Genomic DNA, 25,808 nt, shown 5'->3' with positions numbered 1-25,808 from the left:
ATGCTGAGTCAGGCGCTGATTCGCCAGCTTCCCTCCCGCCATCACACTGTATGTCCGTGTTCTCTTCAGCAGCCGCCTCCCGCAGTGCATAGGACTCAATGTCATCCCGCCACTGAGAAAAACTGCCCATTTCAGATGGTTTATGCAGTGGCCGTTTTCATTCCTATCCACAGCGGATCAGGCACCCGTGGACTTGCTCTAAGGTTATATTCAAACAATGTGGTTGTGTTTTTTCCACAGATTTTTTCATATAATTAAAGGGTGTGAATAAACCTGAATTATAATGTAAGTTATGCAGGTTAAAGGAGGCGGCGCACCTGTGACCCTGGCACTGAAAGCTGCACATTCACATGGAGCTGACTTTATCGTGTGATTCTTTGTGCACTTTTATATTCCTTCTTTAAAGAGGTATTCCAGGATTTTACTATTGGAGTCTGAAAGTAATTTTTTCCCCTAAAATGAGGAAAATTGGCTTCTACCTCACAGGGGTTTTTGCCTTTCTCTGGATCAACTTGCAGGATAACAGGCCGAACTGGATGGACAGATGTCTTTTTTTCAGCCTTACAAACTATAGGGGTTATTAATTAAAATGCTGGTCTTAATAACCCCCATATGTGGCGAAGGGTCCGCCAAAGTTATGAAGAGGTGCAGGCCTCTACATAATTTCGGCGCATCCAGCGCAAGTGTAAACGTACGACAGCTTCCTTCCTGGCTAGACCATTTTCTACGCCTAAAACGCCCACTTTTTGTTAGACCTGGTGTGAGTGGCGAAAAGTTGCAGACTGAGGCGCCAGAAATATGCCTAAGGCTACTTTCACACTCGCGTTTGGTGCGGATCCGTCATGGATCTGCACAGACGGATCTGTTCAGATAATACAACCGTCTGCATCCGTTCAGAACGGATCAGTTTGTATTATCTTTAACATAGCCAAGACGGATCCATTCTAGCACAATAGAAAACGGATCCATCCCCATTGACTTACATTGTGTGTCAGGACGGATCCGTCCAGGAAAACTCTCTAACACTCTGGGTGTTAGCGGGAAACTCGTGTGGGACCTTATGCACCCACTGCTAGATAAGGGTTACCACTTGTACGTGGATAACTTTTATACTAGCATTCCCTTGTTCAGGTCCCTTGCCGCCAGATCCACGTCCGCTTGTGGGACCGTGCGGAAATATCAACGCGGCCTTCCTGCCTACCCCCTCCAGGTACCTATCCCCAGGGGTGAGACCCGTGCCCTTACCAGTGGAAACCTGTTGCTGGTCAGGTATAAGGACAAGAGGGATGTCCTTATACTGTCCACAATCCACGGTAACAGCATCACCCCTGTCCTTAAAAAAAAAATGTAAAAAAAAGCCATTTTTTGTCACCTAACATCACAAAAAGTGTAATAGCGAGCGATCAAAATGTCATATGCACCCCCAATTAGTGCCAATAAAACCGCCATCTCATCCTGCAAAAAATGAATGAACATTAGAAAAATGAACATTAGAAAGTCGCCCAACAAAAAAAAACAAAAACTGTAGATCCCAGGCTATGGAGATACTAAAATAATTTTTTTTTGTTCCTAAAATGATAATATAGTGTAAAATCTAAATAAATTTTAAAATGTAGACATATTAGGTATCGCCGCGTCCGTAAGAATCTGCCCTATAAAAATAACATTTGACCAAACCCCTCGGATGAACAGCGTTAAAAATATAAAATAAAAACTGTGCCAAAACACCAATTTTTTTGGCACAATTTCCATTTGAATCCTTTTTTTCCGGTAATAAAGCAAGGGTTAACAGCCAAACAAAACTAAATATTTATTGCCCTGATTCTGTAGTTTGCAGAAACACCCCATATGTGGTCGTAAATGGCTATATAGCCACACGGCAGGGCATAGAACGAAGGGAACGCCATTTGGTTTCTGGAAGGCAGATTTTGATGGACTGGTTTATTTACACCATGTCCCATTAGAAGCCCCCCTGATGTAGCCTAGACTAGAAACTCCAAAAAAGTGAGCCCATCTAAGAAACTACACCCCTCAAGGTATTCAAAAGTTACTTTACAAACTTTGTTAACCCTTTAGGTGTTCCACAAAACTAAATAGCAAATGTAGAAACAATTTTAGAATTTAAATTTTTTGTTACCTTGCCTCAAAAAAGTGTAATATAGAGCAACCAAAAATCATATTTACCCTAAAATAGTCCCAAAACAACAACCACCTTATCCCGAAGTTTCCTTCCTTATCCCGAAGGGAAAGTTTCCACCTTATCCCGAAGGGTCACTTTTATGGAGTTTCTACTCTAGGGGTGCATCAGGGGGCTTGAAAGGGTACATGGTGTAAATAAACCAGTCCAGCAAAATCTGCCTTGCAAAAACCATATGGCGTTCCCCTCCTTCTATGTCCTCCCGTTTGGCCAAACAGTAGTTTAGGACCACATATGGGGTGTTTCTGCAAACTACAGAATCAGGGCAACCCATATTGAGTTTTGTTTGGCAGTTAACCCTTGCTTTGTTCCTGGAAAAAATGGATTATATTGGAAAATTTTCCAAAAAATCTAAATTCTTAAATTTTATGTCCATTTGCCATGAACTCTTGTGGGAGACCTAAAGGGTTAACAAAGTTTGTAAAATCAGTTTTGAATACCTTGAGGGGTGTAGTTTCTAAAATGGGGTCATTTTTGGGTGGTTTCTATTACGTAAGCCTCACAAAGTGACTTCAGACCTGGACTGGTCCATAAAAAGTGGGATTTGGAAAATTTCAGAAAAATTTCTGAATTTGCTTCTAAACTTCTAAGCTATGTAACATCCCCAAAAATAAAATGGCATTCCCAAAATGATACAAACATGAAGTAGACTTATGGGGAATGTAAAGTCATCACAATTTTTGGGGGTATTACTATGTATTACAGAAGTAGAGAAACTGAAACTTTGAAATTTGCAAATTTTTCCAAATTTTTGGTAAATTTGGTATTTTTTTATGCACATTTTTTTTCATTTTTTATACCCAATTTTAGCAATGTCATGAAGTACAATATGTGACGAAAAAACTATCTCAGAACGGCCTGGGTAAGTCAAAGCGTTAACTCAGGACTTAGTGACACTGGTCAGATTTGCAAAAATTGGCCAAGTCCTTAAGGTGAAATAGGGCTGAGTCCTTAAGGGGTTAAAGGAATAGTTAGACACTAGAAGTTTCTAACAGCAAATTATGCAAAATAATGTTTTTCCCCTTACCCATGACAGCACCCATGTGTGATGGACCTCCCATCCAGGACAGGAAACCTGAGGATATAAAAAATTCACACAACCACCACACCTCAGTTCAGGTTTTTCTGTCCTCCGGATAGGAGGTCCTGGGGAACCTACCTCTGAAGAAGTTCACATCAAGATGGCTGTGGAGGGTCCAGGTTTTAAGTCTGTGGGTGACCTTTCCTATGGCGGCGTAAGACTCTTTGGAGAGCCGCTCGTCGAGCCTGCTGTTACTCCACCTCTCCTCCCAGTTTCCACCATGTTTGGAGCCGCTGTGGCCGTGCCAGGCGGCTCCAGTTTGATCACAGTCTGGAGGACTTTCAAAGATGGCCGCGGCATCTGGGCGTGGGCATGCGCAGAGGAACGTCTGAGCGGTGTCATGACGCTGGCAGCGTGGACCCACGCCGGATCAAACTGGGGACACATGTGACTGGGACCTGCGGTGGCAGGGGAGAGTGCCTGGCGCGTAGTATATAAATGGGCAGTGGGGGACAGCAGCCAGCAAGCCTTATTGCACACAGTGCTGTACAGGTTTCCTCCTGAGAATGTCTGAAACAGGAGATGCGGTCCGCGCTGACCCTATTGAGCCCTCTAGACCATCAAGCCCGGTACTTTGGCCTGAAGATTTGGGGACAGCTACCAAGAGGATGAGATTATTCCTTTATTTCTCTTGCATTGCTGATTGGATTCTTTTTGGCTATTTATTATAGGTGCATAGAATTCCTAAAAAACTACTAAGACTAAGCACAGAGAGTGTTCTATTTGTAAAAATATGCTGCCTACTATTCATCTGAAACCAATTTGTCAATCCTGTATTGAGAAGTTAGTATTGGAAGAGTCTCAATCTATGTCAAAAAGTATCAAGGCTCTGGTAAAATCAGAGGTTAGAGCTTCCCTTAAACCCCTAAAACAGCTCTTTCCTCAATCCGCATGTGGCACTAGAAAGATTGTGGATTCTGACTCCGATATTTCAGATGAAGATAAATGGAATTTTGATGTGTCTAGTGATGTGGGGAGCAATTCTTCTTCTGAAGATTAAGCAGGCAGAGCACTTTTTCCCACAGAAGATATGGAGCCATTATTAAAAGCAGTAAGAGTGACAATGCAATTGGAGTATGTTAAGCAGCAGAATTCCATTGCCGACCAGGTTTTTGAAGGATTAGCACCTAAAAAGCACAGAGTTTTTCCTGTTTATACAAATATGTAGGCCCTATTTAAAAAAGAATGGAGGAATCCAGATTGTAAATTTTTTGTTCCTAATACAATTAAAAGAAAACATCTTTTGATGAACAAGTGTCTTCAGTCTGGGATAAAGCACCTAATGTAGATGCCCTGGTGGCAAAAATTGCAAAGAGATCGGAACTTCCCTTTGATGACTTAGGGGGTTCTTAGTGATCCCTTAGATAAGAAAGCAGACATCTACCTTAAAAAACCATGGGAATCTGCTTCTACTAGTTTTAGGCCTAGTATTGCTGCTTCCTGGGTATCTAGGTCTTTAAAGCTATAGTTAAGACAATTGCAGTCACATATTAAAGATAAAACCCCTAGAGATGAACTTCTGGCCTCCCTTCCAACATTTATAAAAGCGGACGATTTTTTTGGCGGATGCTTCTTCTGATGCCATTCGATTTTCTGCTCGATCAGCGGCTTTATCTAATGCTGCTAGACGGGCCATCTGGCTTAAATCTTGGAAAGGCGACCAGGGTTCCAAAGCGAGGCTTTGTTCCCTATCATTTGAGGGTCAGAGGTTATTTGGGTCTTCTTTGGATGACATTCTTGAAAAAGCATTAGACAGAAAAAAGGGATTTCCGGTACCTCAGAAAATAAGTGAGTTCAGAAGGTCTAGAAATTTGAAAAGTAAACAGAGGTTCAGACACCCAGAAAAGAAAGCTAGAGCTCCCAGAAAGTCGTTTTTTTTTTTTAGAGCGTCGAATGACTCCAAATCCAAGGATAAGCAGGATTGACGCCAGGTGCCAGGAAAACTCTCTAAGTTTTACCCGGCCTGGGAAGATTTATTTATTTATTTTTTTTTTTTTTTTATCCAATAACTAAGAATCCAAAAGAAGCAGAAAAATCTTTATTTTCGCAAAGGGAGGTTTTTTCTTTACTTCAGAAAGGGGTTGTAAGTTTAGTTCCTGAGGGGGGAAAAAGGAACCAGGTTTTATTCTCCGCATTTTTTTTGTTAAAAAAATAAATAAAAAAAAGACTGCTCCTTCAGAGTAATATTGAATTTAAAGAGATTAAACAAGAATCTGATTTACAAAAAATTTAGTATGGAGACTTTATCATCTGCCATAAATATCCTCTCCCAGAACTGTTGTATGGCAACTATAGACCTAGAGGAGGCATACTGTCATGTCCCGATCAGTGTCGGCTCCCAAACTGGAGAGAGGCAGTTTGGGTTCAGGGCTCTCTTCATCTGCAATACAAAGCCCTCCCCTTTGGAATATGTAATAAAAGAAAAAGAACGGAAGGTTTATCCAATCCTTTAGGGATGATATAATCCCAAAAGGGGGTGAAATAAAATGGGCGCCAACAGTGGTGCTGATGAAAGGAGTGAAGAGACCAGGTAAAGTGAATAAACGGAAGAGGAAGGCTGCTCAACTGAGTGTTTGATAGTATCAAAAACACTTATAAGAAGTCGATTCTTCTTGATTTTTGGCGCTTGACTATCCACCCTTTTTTTTGTGTATAGAAGGGATCCGTGTACACTGGAGGTGCCCCCTACACAGGCACCTTCCATTCTCCACATATCTCTAATCGATCCCTTTGGACTATAACAGGCTTCTCTTCTTTACCAAGATTATAGCGGAAGTAGCAGCCAAATGTAAGATTAAAAAGAATCACTCTAGTCCATTATTTAGACAACTTTTTAAGAATTTCCCAGACAGAATCGTCTTTGAAGCAGGAGATAGATCAATTGTGTGTAATTCTGGAATCTTTAGGATGGAAGATAAATTGGAAAAAATCCAAGTTACTTCCTTTTCAGAGATATGTGTTTTTGGGGATACTACTAGATTCCCAAAATCAGAGATGTTTCCTGCCAGAACAGAAGGTGATGTTATTGGTAGACAAAATACAGGATCTCTTTCTCAGTTATGGGTGTTCCCTGAGACAGACTAGGTCAGTACTAGGTTTAATGACATCCACCATTCCAGCAGTAAGCTATGCTCAGTTTCAATCAAGACCTTTGCAGGAGGACATTCTAAAGAACTGGGACGGTTCTCCCCTATCCTTGGACTACAACTTCCATCTGAGGTCAGTAGCAAGGATGTCATTACTATGGTGGACAATCCCAACAAATTTATCGAGGGGATGCCCTTGGTTATCTCAGAATCCCATAGCAATCACCACGGATGCAAGTCCTTGGAGATGGGGGAACTTCTGGCAGGGAAGATGGAACATTTAGCCCAGAAACCTTTCCTCAAACTACAAGGAACTCAGTGCAATAAAAGAGCGTATATTAAAAATCCCATCGATATTGGCGGAAAGAACTGTAATAATATATTCAGACAATACAACAGCAGTGTCTTATATAAACAACCAGGGGGGCACAAGAATAAGAGATTTGTTGACGTTATCCCAGGAGATTTTTCAAATTGCAGAGAGGAACCAGTTCATTCTCAGAGCAGTTCATCTCAGAGGGAAGGACAATGCCCTGGCCGATTTTTTTTTTTAATTAATTAATTTATTTTTTAGCAGGAAAGAGTTAAAGCAGGGAGAATGGTGTCTTCACAATTCAATTTTCCAGCTCATAGTACAGAAGTGGGGTCTACCAACTATAGATCTTTTTGCGACAAGGAAAAACAAAAAGGTGGACAGATTTTTTTCACTCAACAGAATGGACTTCCCGACGGGGATAGACGCATTTTCCCAGTCATGGGATCAGGAGTTCGGATATGCCCTCCGTATTTACTCCTTTCCAAAGTCCTGAAGAAAGTTATCCAGGAGAGGGCTTCTTTGATTTTAATAGCTCCAAGATGGCCCAAAAGAGCCTGGTTCTCAATGTTACAAAGCCTAGCGACGGAACCCCCATGGATGCTTCCAGTGTGGGACAACCTTCTGTATCAGGGTCCAGTTTTTCACCCCAGACCAGGTCTTTTACAACTAGCAGCCTGGAAATTGAAAGGATAATATGGGCTAGGAGGGGCTTGTCGAATGAGGTAGTTTCCACTTTACTGGCCAGTAGGAAAGAGGTCACGGCTAAAAAGTATTTTAGGATTTGGGATACATTCTCTAAATTTTTGGAAAGGTCTCCTGACCCTTTGCAGGTACCTTGTGTACCGGACATACTAAACTTTTTGCAAGCAGGGCTGGACAAGAATCTAAAAAGTACAACTCTAAAAGTCCAAATAGCGGCCCTGAGTTTTTTCTACGATTTTAAACTAGCAGAGCATTCTTGGATAAAAAGGTTTCTATTAGCAGCCTCCAGATCACGGCCCTCTTTAAGACCTCTGTCCCCCCCATGGGATTTAAATGTAGTATTAACTGCCTTGATTCATTCCCCATTTGAACCTATTAAGGAGATGCTCACTTTAAAAATGACTTTTTTTTTTTTTAGATATCACATCTGCTAGGCGAGTTTCTGAGATCCAGGCCCTTTCTGCCTTTCCTCCTTATACAAATATATTTGGAAGATAGTCATTTTAAGTCCTTTTAACTTTTTTCCTGCCTAAGGTGGTTTCTGACTTCCATAGAAACCAGGACATAATTCTACCTTCTTTTTGTGTTAATCCCAATAATTCTAGAGAACAAAATTTTCATTGTCTAGACGTTAGAAGATGTTTAATCACTTACCTGGAATCCACTAAGGATTGGAGAATAGATGAAAATCTCCTGATCCAGTTTCAGGGATCTGGTAAGGGAAAGAAAGCTTCCATAGCATTGATTGCAAGATGGGTTAAGTTTGCTATATCTTGTGCTTATTTGGCAAGAGGTCTGCTCGTTCCAGAGGGATTTGGTGCAAACTCAACTAAAGCAGTAGCTACTACTTGGGCAGAGAGGGCGGAGGCTTCCGTATCTCAGATTTGCAGAGCGGCCACATGGTCTTCGCCCCATACTTTCTTAAAACATTACAGGTTGCATCTGGACTCTGATCGTGCCTTTGGGAGGAAGGTACTTCAAGCTGTGGTCACCCCGTAATTTTAAATTCATAGTTTAGTCCGCATGGGTGCTGTCATGGGTGAGGGGAAAACATAAATTGCTTACCGGTAATTGTTTTTCTTGAAACCCATGACAGCACCCCAAAATTTTCCCAACCCTTTATTTTTCATTTTCTTTAATGGGGCCTATTCTTGAAGTTATTATATTCCAGGTTAGGTAGGAAAAGAATGTACCGTATTGGTTCCCTGGCTGGGGTCTATCTCTTTTTTCTTTTCTTGTGTTATCACGCCTCCAGAGGGTCTTTTCCTTGCAAATCACTGAGGTGTGGTGGGGGTGTGAACTTTTTATATCCTCAGGTTTCCGGTCCTGGATGGGAGGTCCATCACGAATGGGTGCTGTCATGAGTTTCAAGAAAAACAATTACCTGTAAGCAATTTATGTTTTCTGCACACAAGTGCTTAGAGGAGATACCTGGTGAAGCCAGGGTACACTGCAATACAGAAGAATGATAGCAGAAAAAGACCACTGGGTCCATCTCATCGACCCTTATACTATTTCCTTTTCATTTTTATACTAGTATAAATACATTATCCCAGGCCAGTTTAAATTCTGTTACTGTAGATTTTCTAACCACATCCTCTGGAAATTTGTTCCAAGCATCTTTCTGACTTTGGTTCTGATGTTCCTCCCAACCTCCTCAGACTGTGCCCCCTTGTTTTCGTGGTCAGTTTCTTATTAAAAACAGGGGGTGATTTAAACTTTTATATTTTTTTAAAATATATTTTTAAAGTTTTTATTTTTATTTAGTAATTATTTTAAAACTGATATGAGCCTATAAAATCCGTTTTTTTAATTTTGAACCATCATATTTTTATTCAGATAATTTTTATTATTGCTTTTCAGTTTTTTAACATCAATATGTTATGCTTTAGACAATAAGTAGATTCATTGTAAGATACATACAGTAATTGTAGTATGGAACACATAGATACATAATCAAGTTATATATCCAATTATAGAATATTACAATATATAAGCACATCAAACGGTCAAAAAAACCTCCCAACAGCAAGTAACTCCCCCTCCCCCCATCACTACCAGAGCAGGACAGAGTGATGATAATCCCAATAAGATTACTCCTATGAGAATTAGAGATGCGTACCATAAATATCCCAAGGCCCTCCACTAATAATAGGATCTTATTTTTATGTCGGCACCACAAACTCAATTGTAAACCATCACGCAGCACTGTTTCCCATTTGCGCATATAAACACAGTACATCCCAAGCAAGCATCCATACAGACTGTAAGCTGTACCATAACTCAATTTTGGTTGGTATGCTAAAAATTTTGACATATACACCGCTCAAACAATATCCACAGTAACCTTCCCCCGCTCTTATTCCTAGCCCATACCTATCCTCCTCGATCAGTACATTCACACGGAGCGCAATAATCCTCTTGTGAGCGCCAACCAAGGACTACAACATCCAGAATTATTGATCCAGGCTCCCCATATTGCCTCAAATTTAGATAGATTTCTTTTTTGGTATACTCCCCTTTCCAGGCGAACTACCATATTCAATCTACTTACATACTCGGATATATCTGGAGGTATCGATTGTAACCATTTTGCCGCTAACGTTTTCCGTGCTTGGTACAACATTCTATTTATTCCAGTGGCTATTACTGATTGTAAATTATCCTCTGGTATTATACCCAATAAGCTCAACTTAGGGTCAAGAGCAAAATGGGCACTATATACCTTATTTACTAGGTGTATCACTGCCTTCAAATATGTTGTCAATAAGGGACATGCCCATAGCATATGGAACAGGTCTGCCTCAGCATTTCTACATTTAGGACATTCCGGACTGTCTCTACAGCCATCTTTAAATAGAAACACAGGGGTCTTATAGACTCTATGGATTAAATTTAGATGGGATAGCCGCGCCGCCTCACTGAGGGATAAATTTGGGGTGAGGTCTAATACCTCCTCCCATTGTGCATCTGTAATACTACCCACATCTCTTTCCCAGTGATGTCTAATTTTGAGAGGATATTTTTTTTAGAAAATCTTCTAACAAGGCCTTATACACTATGGAAATCGCTCCCTTTACCGGTCCTGCATTAACCGCTGCGTTTAGCATCTTATTAGATACGAACGTCACCGTAGCTATTTTAGACTTAGCTTCCAAAGCATGCCTGAGCTGCAGATACCTATAGAACTGTGTGGAAGGTAAGCTAAATTCATAACTGCTGGTACTGCTTTAGGATCCCATTTGAGTAGATATGGCCTAGATTCCAAATCCCTTTATTTTCCCACTGTAAATACCCATTTAAGCCAACCTGTTCATGAAGCGCCGGGTTGTTCCATAAAGGGGAGTTATTGACCAGTCCCGTTATTCCTAAAATGTTCTTTGCCTTAACCCAAACCCTTCTCATAAGTTGTAAAGTTGGAATACGCCCAGCTTCTCCTTTTACTTCTCCCTCTATGGCTGCTAATGGGGGAGACCTACCCGAGACCCACCCCATCAACTGACCACTCCCTCCCATTTCACCCATCACACCCCAGCCCTTGAAATGTTGTAATTGAGCAGACAAAAAGTATAACATAGGATTAGGTAGTGCCAAACCACCCGCATTCCTATTTCTCTGTAAGGTCTCATATTTGATCCTACCTCTATTATTTTTCCAGAGAAAAAACCGAAACAGCTGTTGAATCTGAATCTGAATCTGAATCTGAATCCACACAGGGAAGTTGTGCAAAATATATAACAACTGGGGCATCAGAATCATCTTCAATAGGTTACCTCTCCCTACCAACGATAATGGTAACCTGTGCCAGGTGGCAACCTTATTTTTGAACTTCTCTATCAAAGGCAATAAGTTATTAGAAATACACTGCTCAAAAAAATAAAGGGAACACTTAAACAACACAATGTAACTCCAAGTCAATCACACTTTCTGTGAAATCAAACTGTCCACTTAGGAAGCAACACTGAGGGACAATCAATTTCACATGCTGTTGTGCAAATGGGATAGACAACAGGTGGAAATTATAGGCAATTAGCAAGACACCCCCAATAAAGGAGTGGTTCTGCAGGTGGTGACAACAGACCACTTCTCAGTTCCTATGCTTCCTGGCTGATATTTTGGTCACTTTTGAATTCTGGCGGTGCTTTCGGAGTCTACAACCCACACAAGTGGCTCAGGTAGTGCAGCTTATCCAGGATGGCACATCAATGCGAGCTGTGGCAAGAAGGTTTGCTGTGTCTGTCAGCGTAGTGTCCAGAGCATGGAGGCGCTACCAGGAGACATGCCAGTACATCAGGAGACGTGGAGGAGGCCGTAGGAGGGCAACAACCCAGCAGCAGGACCGCTACCTCCGCCTTTGTGCAAGGAGGAACAGGAGGAGCACTGCCAGAGCCCTGCAGCAGGCCACAAATGTGCATGTGTCTGCTCAAACGGTCAGAAATAGACTCCATGAGAGTGATATGAGGGCCCGACGTCCACAGGTGGGGGTTGTGCTTACAGCCCAACACCGTGCAGGACGTTTGGCATTTGCCAGAGAACACCAAGATTGGCAAATTCGCCACTGGCGCCCTGTGCTCTTCACAGATGAAAGCAGGTTCACACTGAGCACATGTAACAGACGTGACAGAGTCTTGAGACGCCGTGGAGAACGTTCTGCTGCCTGCAACATCCTCCAGCATGACCGGTTTGGCATTGGGTCAGTAATGGTGTGGGGTGGCATTTCTTTGGAGGGCCGCACAGCCCTCCATGTGCTCGCTAGAGGTAGCCTGACTGTCATTAGGTACCGAGATGAGATCCTCAGACCCCTTGTGAGACCATATGCTGGTGCGGTTGACCCTGGGTTCCTCCTAATGCAAGACAGTGCTAGACCTCATGTGGCTGGAGTGTGTCAGCAGTTCCTGCAGGACGAAGGCATTGATGCTATGGACTGGCCCGCCCGTTCCCCAGACCTGAATCCAATTGAGCACATCTGGGACATCATGTCTCGCTCTATCCACCAACGTCACATTGCACCACAGACTGTCCAGGAGTTGGCAGATGCTTTAGTCCAGGTCTGGGAGGAGATCCCTCAGGAGACCGTCCGCCACCTCATCAGGAGCATGCACAGGCGTTGTAGGGAGGTCATACAGGCACGTGGAGGCCACACACACTACTGAGCCTCATTTTGACTTGTTTTAAGGACATTACATCAAAGTTGGATCAGCCTGTAGTGTGTTTTTCCACTTTCATTTTGAGTGTGACTCCAAATCCAGACCTCCATGGGTTGAAAAATTTGATTTCCATTTTTTTATTTTTGTGTGATTTTGTTGTCAGCACATTCAACTATGTAAAGAACAAAGTATTTCAGAAGAATATTTAATTCAGATGTAGGATGTGTTATTTTTGTGTTCCCTTTATTTTTTTGAGCAGTGTATATTCACCGGGGTTCATCGATACTACCACCCCAAGGTACTTAAAGGAATATACTACTTTGAGCTCAGAGGAATTGGCATCATAAGCTTTTAAGTGCGCAGATATTGGGAGGATCACTGATTTATCCCAGTTTATGAGAATTTCAGACTGGCCACCAAACTCCGAAATTATGGAGATTATATATTTCAGGGAGTGAGCTAAATTACCTACATAAATCAACATATTGTCCGCATAGAGAGATACGCGTTCTTCCATGGTACCCCTCACGAACCCCCGTACCAATGGTGTGGACCTTAGGAGACATGCTAACAGCTCTATCGCCAATGCGAAAAAGAGGGGGGACAACGGCAACCTTGCCTCGTCCCTCTCTCCAGAGCCAATGCAGGCAACGGCTGACCGTTCACTCTAATTCTAGCCCTAGGCTCACAATATAGAAGCTTAACCCAACTAAGAAATCCCGAGCCAAAGCCCATCCTATTCATAACCGCCCATAGATATTCCCACTCGACGCTGTCAAAGGCTTTGACAGCGTCGCGTGAGACCACCGCAGCTCCACTATCCTGTCTATCTCTCCCCTCAAGCTGAAGATTCAAAAATAACCGCCTGAGATTCAGAGCTGTGGATTTTCCAGGCATAAATCCAGATTGATCGTCATGGATAATAGTTTGAATAACCTTAAGTAGCTGATTGGCCAAGACTTTAGCAAGAAGTTTTACATCCACTGTCAGGAGCGAGATGGGTCTATAGGAGTTTACAAGAGTGGGGTCCTTGCCTGGTTTGGGCAGCACTACTACGATCGCCTCTCTCATGGAGCAAGGCAATTTACCCTCCCAAAGGGCATCTTTAAAGACCATTGGAAGCTGCGGAAGTAACAGCTCCCCATGTTTTTTATAGAGTTCGCCAGGTAGGCCATCCCCACCCGGCGCCTTATCATTAGGGATAGATTTCAGCGCCACTTCTAGTTCCTCCAAAGATATATCTTCATCCAGGAGCAGCCTATTCTCCTCTGATAAGACTGGCATATCTATCCCTGCCAAATAATTGGATCTATCGGATGCAGTGGTGGCCTGTCTGGACCTGTACACCTCCCTAAAATGAGCATAAAACTCTCTCAGAATATTTTCATCTCCTGTTACCAATTGTCCCCCAGACTCTCTAATTGAGGCTATACTAGAAGGGCCAGATTGTGCCTTAATCACGGTAGCCAATAAATGGCCCGTACTTTCCCCTTCAGCAAAGTATCTCTGAGCCGCAAAAAGACGCTTGTCCTCAGCCTTAGTTTGTACGTGTTCTTTCAATAGATTTTGGGCTTCCTTCCAATTTGCCTCGTTAATCGATGTGGGCTGATCTACATATTTAGCTTCTAAATGCATAACTCTATCTGAGAGCTCCCTAAACAGATCTCGGCTCTTAGATTTCCTTACACTAATATGTTTAATATATAATCCCCTAACATACGCCTTTAGGGCGTCCCAAAGTATTGCCACAGATGCAGAGCCTACATTAATAGCTAAATAATCAGCAATGGCCCCAGAGATCTCACTTCCGGTATCCACTAACGTGAGCCAGAATGGGTTCAAACGCCAAATAGGCCGAGTTGTATGCAGTTGCCTTCCCACTACCAATGTAATCAATAGTGGAGAATGGTCTGATATACTGCGAGGTAGATATGAAATCTCTTTTGTCAGAGCCACCAAGGCTGAGGATCCAATTGCTAAATCTATTCTGGATAAGGAGTTGTAAGCAGGAGAGTAACATGAATATTGACCTGCACAGGATGCATAGTTCTCCAAATGTCACATAGATCTACTTCCTCCAGCAGTTTTGCCAGAGAAGTAGGTGCATTAGTGTATGTAGGGCTGCAGTAAACGATTATTTTAGTAATCGAGTATTCTATCGATTATTTTTTACGATTAATCGAGTAATCTAATAAGAAAAAAATAATACTGTTTTCCTTTATAAAAACTCAGACGCCCTGCCATTAGCCCCCAACACCCTTTGTTCCCCACTGTGCGATCAGCCCAAGTGCATCAGTTCCCCCCAGTGCCATCAGCTCTGCCCCCTTGTGCCATCAGCTCTGCCCCCTTGTGCCATCAGCTCTGTGCCCTTGTTCCATCAGCTCTGCCCCCTTGTGCCATCAGCAGCTCTGCCCCCTTGTGCCATCAGCAGCTCTGCCCCCTTGTGCCATCAGCAGCTCTGCCCCCTTGTGCCATCAGCAGCTCTGCCCCCTTGTGCTATCAGCAGCTCTGCCCCCTTGTGCCATCAGCAGCTCTGCCCCCTTGTGCCATCAGCAGCTCTGCCCCCTTGTGCCATCAGCAGCTCTGCCCCCTTGTGCCATCAGCAGCTCTGCCCCCCTTGTGCCATCAGCAGCTCTGCCCCCTTGTGCCATCAGCAGCTCTGCCCCCATTGTGCCATCAGCTCTGCCCCCATTGTGCCATCAGCTCTGTTGCCATGCTCCTCCTGACACCCGTAGTGCACAGCGTCACTGGTTTCTATGACGCTGTGCACTCCAGGCGCCTGGCCTTAGTTGCGCCCCCACCCCCTCGGTTTCATCCACTTACCTTTCCAGCAGGGGCGCTGCCGACACTCCATCGTTCTGCGCTGCTCTGCTCCTGACGTCACACAGTGCGTCGGGTCACGGCGTGCGTACGTCAGGAGGTCAGAGCAGCGCGGGACCATGGACGTACTGTGGAGTGTCCGGAGGCCGCCTGCTGGAAAGGTAAGTATTCCAAGCGCCGCAGGAGACCACGGAGCGGGAGTAATAGCAAGCGCTTCACTCCCGATCCGTGGTCACATGACACAAACGAATCTTCGATGCAAAAAATTTGCATCGAGGATTTTTTTGTGTCGAATTACTCGATTTAATCGAGTAATCGTTTCAGCCCTAAGTGTATGTCCCTGATCCAGTGTGAAATTTATCTAGAGAGCCGTCAAGATACATGTTAAAGTCTGCCACAATAAGTATAGGGACTGACGGGAATTTGGAAGTGAAAGCAATAACAGTCTTCATAATTTCAGCCGAGTATGGAGGGGGAACGTATACGGCCACTAGAATAAGCCAGAATTTAAAAATCTGTCAGTCTACACATACAAATCTACCGTCAATATCAATATATGATTCCTGAGCTATAAATGGAATAGATCTATGTACTAAAATACTGACACCTCGGGCATGCGTGGAGTAGGTAGAGTGAAACTCACAACCCATCCATGCTTTATAAATCAGGCGCGTCTTATCAGGGGTTAAATGGGTCTCGGACAAACATATAATAGCTGGTTGTAAATCCTGCAGGGTATGAAAAATAGCAGACCGTTTAGATGCCTGCGACATCCCTCTCACATTCCATGCAAGAACTTTAACGGAATACATCATGGTGCCACATGTGAATATATAGAAGCCAGTGCCGATCACCCCGGAGGAATCTCCCAATAACAATAGGAAGAGAAATATATCCTGCTCCATTAACCCCCCATCCCAACATTCCCATAACCATCGTAGACATGTTTCGTATTGTGAACCAAACAGGGGTACACAAGAGATAAGCAAAGTTAACCTAACCGTTAGAAACTAACGATATAAACAAAGGTGACGAAACGGTTATGTAGTTAACATAAGCGCTGCATCCTGGATGTACAAATGGGTTATTTCACCTAACCTCCCATCCTAACAGCATGGCGACCCTTATAATGCTATGAGTACAAAAAGAAAAGTCAACATACAAAACCTCCCCCCCCTCTTTAGATAGCAATAGTTCCAGAGAACCATAAAGCATAATAAAGGATAATATCCTAAGAAAAACTGTAATTATAGAACAGTTCTGCCAATAATTTCACCGTTCCTTCAGGTGTTGTTGCCACGCCGATCTTTCTCATGGGCATCCAGCCATTGACAGGCCTCCGCAGGATCTTCGAAGATGTGTGTGGATCCATTCGCCACCACCCGAAGTTTAGACGGGTACAACATGGAGTATGGCCATTGCAGGGATCTCAACCGCTTTTTATCCTCCAAAAATCTCGCTCTCCGTTCTTGTATTTCCGCAGAAAAGTCCGGGAACAACAGAACTCGGTTACCGTCGATTTGTATATCTGGGCAGTTCCTGGCCGCTCTAAGGATGGCGTCCCGGTCTCTGTAATATAAAACTTTGATCAAGAGAGGTCTCGGAGGCGCCCCTGGTGGTGGTGGGTGAAACGGTACCCGATGCGCTCGTTCAATTGCAAAGAGCGGGGACAATTTTTATTTTCCAATAGTGTCCACAAGCCATTTTTCCATAAACGATACGGGGTCTGAACCCTCAGTGCGTTCTGGAATTCCAATAAATCGCACATTGTTCCATCTCAGACGGTTTTCCAAGTCGTCCGACTTTGATATGAGCAGGGAGACATTATGTATGACACATTGTAAGTCCCTCTTAACGGGTGGCAGATGGTCTTCCATCTCACTCATACGACCCTCCAACTCTCCAATTCGCTCCTTAAACTGCCGCATATCTTGTATTATCAGCAGTACCTCTTCTTTGAGGCTCCCCACATTAGTATTTAGGGACGTGAGGGCTGTACTACACTGCGCCACCATTCTATACACATCTGCTATAGTAGGTTCGGCTATGGGTGCAGTCTCTAGCAGCAACTCTGGGCCCACCTTCTGTTGTAGATCTGAGGCATATGAGGCCGCTTCTGAACTCTCTGCTCCCTGCGGCCCAGCGAACGGAACATCATCAAGCAACGGAGCACTAGCTGCAGCTGTCGAGGTGCGGGCAAACTTCCCCAGCTTCGCCGCCACTTCGGAGAGTTTTGCAGCGTCCGCGGCGCCATTTTGTTTGTTCGGCGTATCCATGCCGCTCTCTTTAACCTCCTTCTCCTTAGACTTTTGGCAGGTCATGGTGCCTCCAGATAGGTGTCCAACGTCTGGGGAGGCTTCTGAGCTGTATCGGTCCCCAATAAAGTCAGGTAGGAGACAGGCAGAAGATAAATTTCAGGAGTATGTCCAGGAGCTCCGCGCCACGCGTCTGTCTACATCGCCACGCGTCTGTCTACTAAAAATTGCTCATTATGTTGGCCTGCCATCTGGTGGCCAAAATAAGAATTGCAGCATAAATGCTGTGTGTCTCGTCAGTGTGACTCACAGCATTAAAAGCATCGACATCCCCATTGGCCGTTTTTGACCATTTAGATGCCATGATCTCACTTGATCCTGGTATCTGAAGCCTTTAATTACCGCGATCGACATTATTGCCGATCACGGTAATTAGCGGCAGGTCTCTGCTGTTTGAAACAGAAGAGACCTGCCGGCCATGACTCCTGCTGCACATGCGAGCAGGCGCCATATTTACACATTGTTCAAGCGCCATACATGTACGGTGCTGATAGCAAACAGGTTAAACTAGACTTATTACTGAGAATTGCTCATTTCTTATGTTGGCCTGCCATCTGGTGGCCAAAATAAGAATTGCAGTTTGAATGTTCTTAGCCTTACCGGCATCCCCATTGGCCGCAGGGGATGCTGGTAACACTCCCGTAAGCGGCATCTAAAGCCTTTAATTACCGTGATCGGCATTATTGTCAGTCGTGGTAATTAGCTGCAGGTCTCTGCTGTTGGAAACAGCAGAGACCTGCCGGCCACGACGCTCGCTACACGTGGGAGCGGGCGCCATGTTTGCCTATCGCTCTAGCACCGTACATGTACGGGCAATGGTAGCAAAACGGTTAAAGGGGTATTCCGGTTGTTACAAGTTATTCCCTATCCACAGGATAGGGAATAACTATTAGATCAGTGGGGGTCCTACTGCTAGGAACGGATCAAGAGAACAGGGGCGCATACCCGTTGCAGCCACCTGAAAAGAACAGAGCGGCTGGTCGCACATGCGGCTGATTGTACCATTCATTTCAATGAGAGTACCAGTGATAGCAGAGTACAGTTATCCCCTGTACTGTAACTTGTAACAACTGGAGTACCCCTCTAAATTAGTACAAGCAAACTACCACATCGTGACTTATATTCACCTGCCACAGCTATGGAAGGTCAGGAGTGGAGTGCCATTGAGACAATTTGAGACTTTCCCTATGATAAATAATACGAAAACCAATTTACTCCACAGGAAAGCCCACAAAACAGCTGGACTTCAAAATTTTACTTGAGCCTAGAAACTGTACATACAGGTGAAACTCGAAAAATTCGAATATCGTGCAAAAGTCCATTTATTTCAGTAATGCAAATTAAAAGGAATTGCATTAATGCAGCTTAAAATTAGATTTTTTTTCAAAAAGGTCCAATATTCTAGGCTCAAAGTGTCACACTCTAGTCAGCTAATGAATCCATATCCCCTGAGCAAAGGGTACCTCAAAATTGACTTTGGGGTTTCATAAGCTATAAGCCATAATCATCCAAATTATAACAAAGGCTTGAAATATCTCGCTTTGCATGTAATGAGTCTCTCATATATTAGTTTCACCTTCTAAGTTGCATTACTGAAATAAATGAACTTTGCACGATATTCTAATTTTTCGAGTTTCACCTGTACAGTACCTCTAAACTATTCTCCTGTATTCTAGTTGCATCTGTGTTAGACAGTATTCAGAGGATCGTACACCAAACAAGCTTGGGACACCAGCTTGAGTTCCTCAACTCAAACCACAGTTGTGGGACAGGTGGAAATAATGTGCTGTCTGGATTGGTTCACAAAACAGAAAACAACTTCACCTTAGTTTTAAGTTCTGGTGTTCAGTTCACACCATGCTGCGGGTACAACGTATAAAGATCAAGTCCTGGTGTTCAGTTCACACCTTGCTGCAAGTACCGTGTATACTGGTCAAGTTTTGGTGGAAAATACCTCCCATATACTAACAGACCCTTCACTGTGTTACACTATTAACATGAAAAACTCTTTTTTTGGTCTTTAGTGGGTTTGATTTATGGTACTATTTAATAATTCTGCATGTTGCCTATATTCCAGAATCCTGTCCTCTCCAAAAGAGCTAGGGTTCAATCTCCTGCACAGAGGTTACGAATGGACCTATACAACCTGTTGGAAAGCTATGGAATAATGTGGACACGGAATTTGGATCGTGACCTTCCTCACTCCTGGCAGGGACATGGTGACTTAGCCGTTTTGAGTGAAGACTGCTTTTGTGACGCTATATGGAAACAATTAGGTATACAATATTGTTTGTGGCGTATGGTAATAGGTCTTACATTTAGAAATCAAAAGTCATTTACTTCTTATGCATCTGTAGGTGATGAACTCTGGCACAGTGTAGCATGCTCTCTTGGAGTAAAACGCCTAGCAAAACAAGGTCGTGTGTTGAATGATGGTGTAAGATCACCTAATGTGACTTTGTTGCTTGGGGACAATAGTTGGGTGGAACATGTGGACAATGGCATTCAGTAAGTATTGTAGTATTTGATACTCAATTTTCATTTTTTTTTTCCCATTTGACTTCATTATGTCATGATCTATAAATCTGTTTGCAGCTACACTTTTGATTTGACAAAGTGCATGTTCTCAGCTGGAAATATAGTAGAAAAAAAGAGAGTGGCAACTCTTCAGTGTTCCAAAGAAATAGTTGTTGATCTCTATGCAGGTGAAGTATGCCTTTACTTTTTATTTACTTTATTGATTCAACAAATGGCATAGATTTGAAGAATGTGTTGTACTTTTTTCAACTCTCAAATGACCCTGACTAATCAATACTTTGGCTGTAAATGTCATCAAGGTCAACCTTTCTCATATTAATGATATCATTCATGTCCCCAAGGGAAGGGTAACATGATCTTCTGTGCATGTTATGTAGCCCCCTTTCCCTATCAATCAGAGAGCATACTTGACATAAGAGGAGTGAGAAGGTGAGCACATGCTGATCTAATCACTCCTCTGCACCTCATGGCGTTAGTGAACATTGGATCAATTAATCAGATAAGTTGCACCAAAGTTTTGTACCCCACATGCAAGCTCAAACAAAGTTCGCATTTTATACTGTCTGTATGCCGTCCATACCTGATCTTCAGGCTAAAACCAGTGTGGCGCTTCTGTAGTGATACCTGTTATACACTGCAACTGCAGTAATAGAGATAACGACTATCACCAATGAGGTAACCAATAGTTGTGTATAACAAAAGATCTATGTGTGTAAACGGCCGGTAGATTTACAAGTTTAAGGAGAATTGGAGTCAGTCAACAGGTGAGGGGGAGGAAGTGTGTCAATGTAAAGTGTCATAAATCCAGGTTTCCGATTGAATTCTCTTTTCAATGATTGGAATTAGGGATAAGCGAAGCGAGCTTTGGATCCTAGATACAAAGTCGCACCGCTCAAATCTTTGATTTAATGCTGTACGGAGTCTAGCTATTTGCCGGCAGTAGATCGTGACTACACAGCACGGTCTGCCGCCAGCAAACCGCAATTTTTCAGCATGCTGAAAGATCACAATTGCTCGATGCTCATTCATCGGGTAATCGGCGGCAGTACTAGACTGACAGATGATCACTAACGTGCGTTATGATAAACGTTCGTTAGCAGTTATCTGGCAGAAAATCCACCAGTGTAAAACAGGCTTTAGAGGGAGTACAAATCTCACAGGCAGCAACATAAGGAGCAATAATTACGAAATTAAAATGAGTAAAAAACAATGCCTACCTTTCCTGCCTAGGTTTCAGTTGTTTGGCAGATTCCAAAAAGGTTACATATTTGTGATCTGTAATAACCGTTACTTCGTGTTGAGCTTCTTCCAAGAAGTGACGCCATTCTTCAAAAGGCCCACTTAATGGCAAAGAGCTCCTGATTTCCATCATCCTAATTCCTTTCGACTGCAGAAAATTTAAGAGAAAAAAAGGCACATGGCCTAAGAGGAGTCAGAGCCCTAGTTCCCTGAGAGAGCACTGCTCCCACTTCGACCTCAGAAGCACCTTCCTGAACCATAAAGGGCCCCTGGTTGCCAGTGACATAAATCTGCACCCTGTTTAGTCAGGTAACTAGTTTAACCACTACTGAAAAAATTGTAAGAAATTTGCAATAATAATTTGCTAACCCTGAAAAGCACGGAAGAGCCTTGAGAAACATAGGTTGAACCCAATCAACGATTGCCTTTACTTTACTGGGATCCATCTTAAAGGCATTAGAAAAGAGAATATACCCTAAAAATTTACTTTCTGGAGTCTAAATACACACTTCTCTGCTTTCGCATACAATTAGTTCTCCCGGAGAATCTGTAGAACCAGTCTAATATGCGAGATGTGCAAGGCCCAGTCGGGGAAATAAATTACTATATCATCCAGATAGACCACCATAAATCTTCTGATTATATTCTCTAAAGATATCGTTAACCAAATTCTAAAATACAGCAGGGCATTGCTCAGCCCAAATGGCATAACTAAATATTCAAAATGACCCTACAGCAGGGGTGCACAACCCACGGGCTGCATGCGGCCCCCCGGAGCCAAGGTTTGCGGCCCCGTCCTCCTGGAGAGAAACACAGCTGATCATGCTTCTGTCTTCTCCTTAGATAGGTGAGTGCTATGCAGGGTGGACCCAGCTTGGGGGCAGAGGAGTGCAGAGCTGCAGGGTCAGGAGACCGCTCTCAGCTCTGCCTGTGTACAATGCCCCCACAGCAGGCTGGTTTCCCATGTAACTGGATCTCCTTTGAATGCCCCATTTACATTGGAAATAGTGCAAAAAAGAAAGTCTGTTTCCCCAAAGGTCTTTCAGTGACCTTGTTCTGTCTTCATACACGTTCACACAGTGTGCAGTCTGACATTCAGTATAAAACATTCCTGTCTTCCAAATAAGAGGACTGTTTTCTGTAGTCTAACTTGTTTATTGGTCAACAGGATTGTGAATTGCTAAAACTACAAGGATACAAATGGCTTGTATAAGAATAACATATAGAATAGCATGTACAGTAATACATTAATAGAGAAAGCAGATGTCCAAAATCGCTGCCTATACATAGATTGCATGGCTAGCTAACAGAAATAACTCGCAGAGTGACACTTATACCTTGCTAAACAACTTTGCATAATATAATGTCCCTGAAACAAGGTAGATCTCACTCACCAGATATACTTGCACAAAGATGGTGGAGTTTAAGAATGAGTACTGCATGGAACAGCTCTGCTGATGTCTGTATGTAGACTGAAGACTGGGCTTCTCCTTCCCAGAATGCCTTGCACTACCCACAATGCTTAGCACCTCCCACAAACCAATAATCTTTATTAACAAGAAAACAAGGTGCAATACATTTTTACCACCGCTAGATGGTGCTGTTACCTAACTAATAACTACAGGAATACAGAAATTGCAGCAGAATGAATTAGAGATGAAATAGACGTGAAATAAAATATTAATAAAAGTAAAAAAAAAAAAAAAAAAGTGAAAAATTTACAAAAAAATGTCAATGTCCCCCAAAGGTCTTTTTATGACCTCTTGGGAGATATTATTTGTAGCAGAAATATATTAAAAATAAAGTTAAAAAAGATAAAAAATAAAATACATAAAAGAAAAAACACCCACACCAACCAAAACCGTCACCGTCACCATTATTGTCCCATTCACGTGAAACTATACATATATAATAAAATGACTGACACAAAATAGGGAACTAATTATAATAATTTATTTTGGTGTCAGTTTACATATTTATGGAATAAGGAGCTATAGTTTGAAAAAAACTTTTTAAAAATGTTTTGTACAGTTTTCCCCAAATAAAACAAAAAAAATTAAATTATAAGGCCCTATGCTTTAAGTGAAAAATTGTTGCAAAAATTATTTTGCTAGTCCCAACACATAAAAAAGTTACAACCGTTCGTACCACCACGTATGCTAAATCACAAAAAAAAGTGTCTGTTCAGGCCTGGTTATTAAAGTGTTAACCAATAAGCACTTTTCCCATTTGTAAGGGAAAATGCTTACTGGTTATTGCATGGCGCCTGTAACTGTGAGGAGATGGTAATAACCAGGGAGCGCCATCCTCTGCAGTGAAGGAAAGCGCTGATTTATGAATAGGAGGCAGGAAGGAAATGTCGCCACTTTTCCTGTAAAAATTACTTTTAACAAGTCCCTGCAGCACTGCCCCTGAAACAGAAGATTCATACTAACCTGCTTTATGCCGCCCTGGCCCCTTCTGCCTCCATCTTCTGGTTCCTGCACTTTTTTACCTGTCAGTGCATGACCATGGTCACATACACCGCTCCAGTCAATGACTGGCTTCAGCAGACATGCTGCTTGTGGCCACATCACCCGCTGAAGTCAGTAATTGGCTGAAGAGGTGCATGTGACCATGGCCAAACAGCGCGGCGACCGGAAGATGGAGGCAGCAGGGGCAGTGTGGAGGACCGAATTGGCGGGAGCAGGTAAGTATAACTCTTCGGTTTAAGGGGCCATGCTGCAAGAACGTGTTAAAAATAAATTTTTACTGGGAATTTCCTTTAAGCCCCTATTACACTGCGAGATGTTCAGCCAATTACTGGGAACTAGTCTTCATAAGAGCACTCATTCATGATAACTGGCTGGTATAATCGTGCCGCACATCTCTCTGTGTAATCAGGGATGTGCTACTGATAATCAATATAACTAAATGAAGGAGAAATGACTGTGGTGGCGATCATTCCTCCCTAGTCACTTTGGCCTGTGTAATAGGCTGATGCAAATGAGCGGCAATCAACTTTTTTTTTTTTTTGCTTGCGGCCCCTTGAAATAGAGCGTTGTGACAATGTGGCCCTCTAAAATAGGTTGCGCACCCCTGCCCTACAGGGTGTTGAATGCAGTTTTCCATTCATCCTCTTCCTTCATACGGTTAAGATTATAGGCGTCTCTGGGGGCGTGGCCTAGCGGAGCATGTGAGCGGACGTGTGGTGCAGAGCTCCTCTGCTACCTCGGTTATTTTATCCTGGCAAGCTACTGAATTCAAGCTTATCCTGAGCATACCCTACCGAGCGGGCACTAAAGAACCCCCTTGGATTGTTGGGGAGGCTGAATCTGGCTATCATGACCCGTAGGAAGGAGCAGAGAGGATTAGTGAAGGAGAGTCAAGATGGCGCCGACACCACTCCTGGACGCTCAGGTCGCGTCACTGAACTTCAAAGAGAAGCGGCGGCTAAACTTGAAAAATATGCCAGATTATCGGCTGCTACCTCTGGGAAAGGCACTCCTAAGAAACCAGTGGCTACTGGAGACCTGTTTGATGTGGACTCTGATACTGAAGGGCCTGATCCGGATAGTGTTCCGGCGGCTCGTTTAAACCGATTTGGCGCCCTGGCTGCTGCAAGTGACCGCCTGCCTTCAGAAGCACCCGACTCTGATTCAGAAGAGCCGACATTAAAGGACGTCATGCAGGCCATAACTAAATGTGGCAGGTCACTGAACACCCTCACCATGCAAGTCTCCATAGTGAGGCATGACATGAAAAAATTAGCTGACCGCACAACCGCTCTGGAGGGTCGGATGGGAGAAATGGAGGACGCCATGTCACCTTTGACCAAAAATGTGAGTGATTACTCAACGAGATTGGACATTATTGCAGCAAAACAGGATAATCTGGAAAACCGATCCTGCCGAAATAATGTCCGGGTGGTGGGGGCACCAGAAAAAGTGGAAGGCAGCAACCCGTCGGAATTTTTTGAATCCTGGCTGCGGGAGAACTTTGGCGCAGATGTACTGACCACTTTATTTGCCGTGGAGAGGGCCCATAGGGTCCCTACACGTCCTTTACCACCAGGTGCCCCACCTAGAACAGTCTTGTTGTGGTAAATATTAATAGTTGCAATCAGCTCGCATCAAAGTTTGTGTAAGGAAAAAGCAAGTCCCTCTTCTCAGCCCCAGTCAGAGACAGACACAGGTGTTACCATCTTGGTAGAAAATTCTGAGAGACTCCTCCGCGCTCCCCAGTCTGCTCACCTTTTATTTACTAACAAAAGGTGTAAAAGGGGCTGGCCCAAGACAAGGATACAGGAAGTTATAACATGCAGGAAGTGATGTCAAAGGACAGGGCGGGGCAATCAATGTGGCTAGGCAGACAATGCACACGCCCCA

At 43.3% G+C, this 25,808-nt stretch overlaps 1 protein-coding gene across 1 annotated transcript in view; it reads left to right on the top strand.

Moving 5' to 3' along the window:
• TRMT12 (tRNA methyltransferase 12 homolog) overlaps positions 1 to 25,808 on the top strand; it is a 51,957-nt gene that overhangs the window by 7,400 nt on the left and 18,749 nt on the right. The window contains exons 3-5 of the mRNA XM_040405596.1: positions 19,742 to 19,940; positions 20,022 to 20,172; positions 20,260 to 20,369. Coding sequence (XP_040261530.1) covers positions 19,742 to 19,940; positions 20,022 to 20,172; positions 20,260 to 20,369 — 460 coding nt within the window. The remainder of the gene's footprint in view (positions 1 to 19,741; positions 19,941 to 20,021; positions 20,173 to 20,259; positions 20,370 to 25,808) is intronic.

This window comes from Bufo bufo, chromosome 8, assembly GCF_905171765.1.
Source record: "Bufo bufo chromosome 8, aBufBuf1.1, whole genome shotgun sequence".
In the NCBI taxonomy this organism is placed as follows: domain Eukaryota; kingdom Metazoa; phylum Chordata; class Amphibia; order Anura; family Bufonidae; genus Bufo; species Bufo bufo.
Note: the sequence above shows the minus strand (reverse complement) of the source record. Positions and strands in the feature narration are given on the sequence as shown.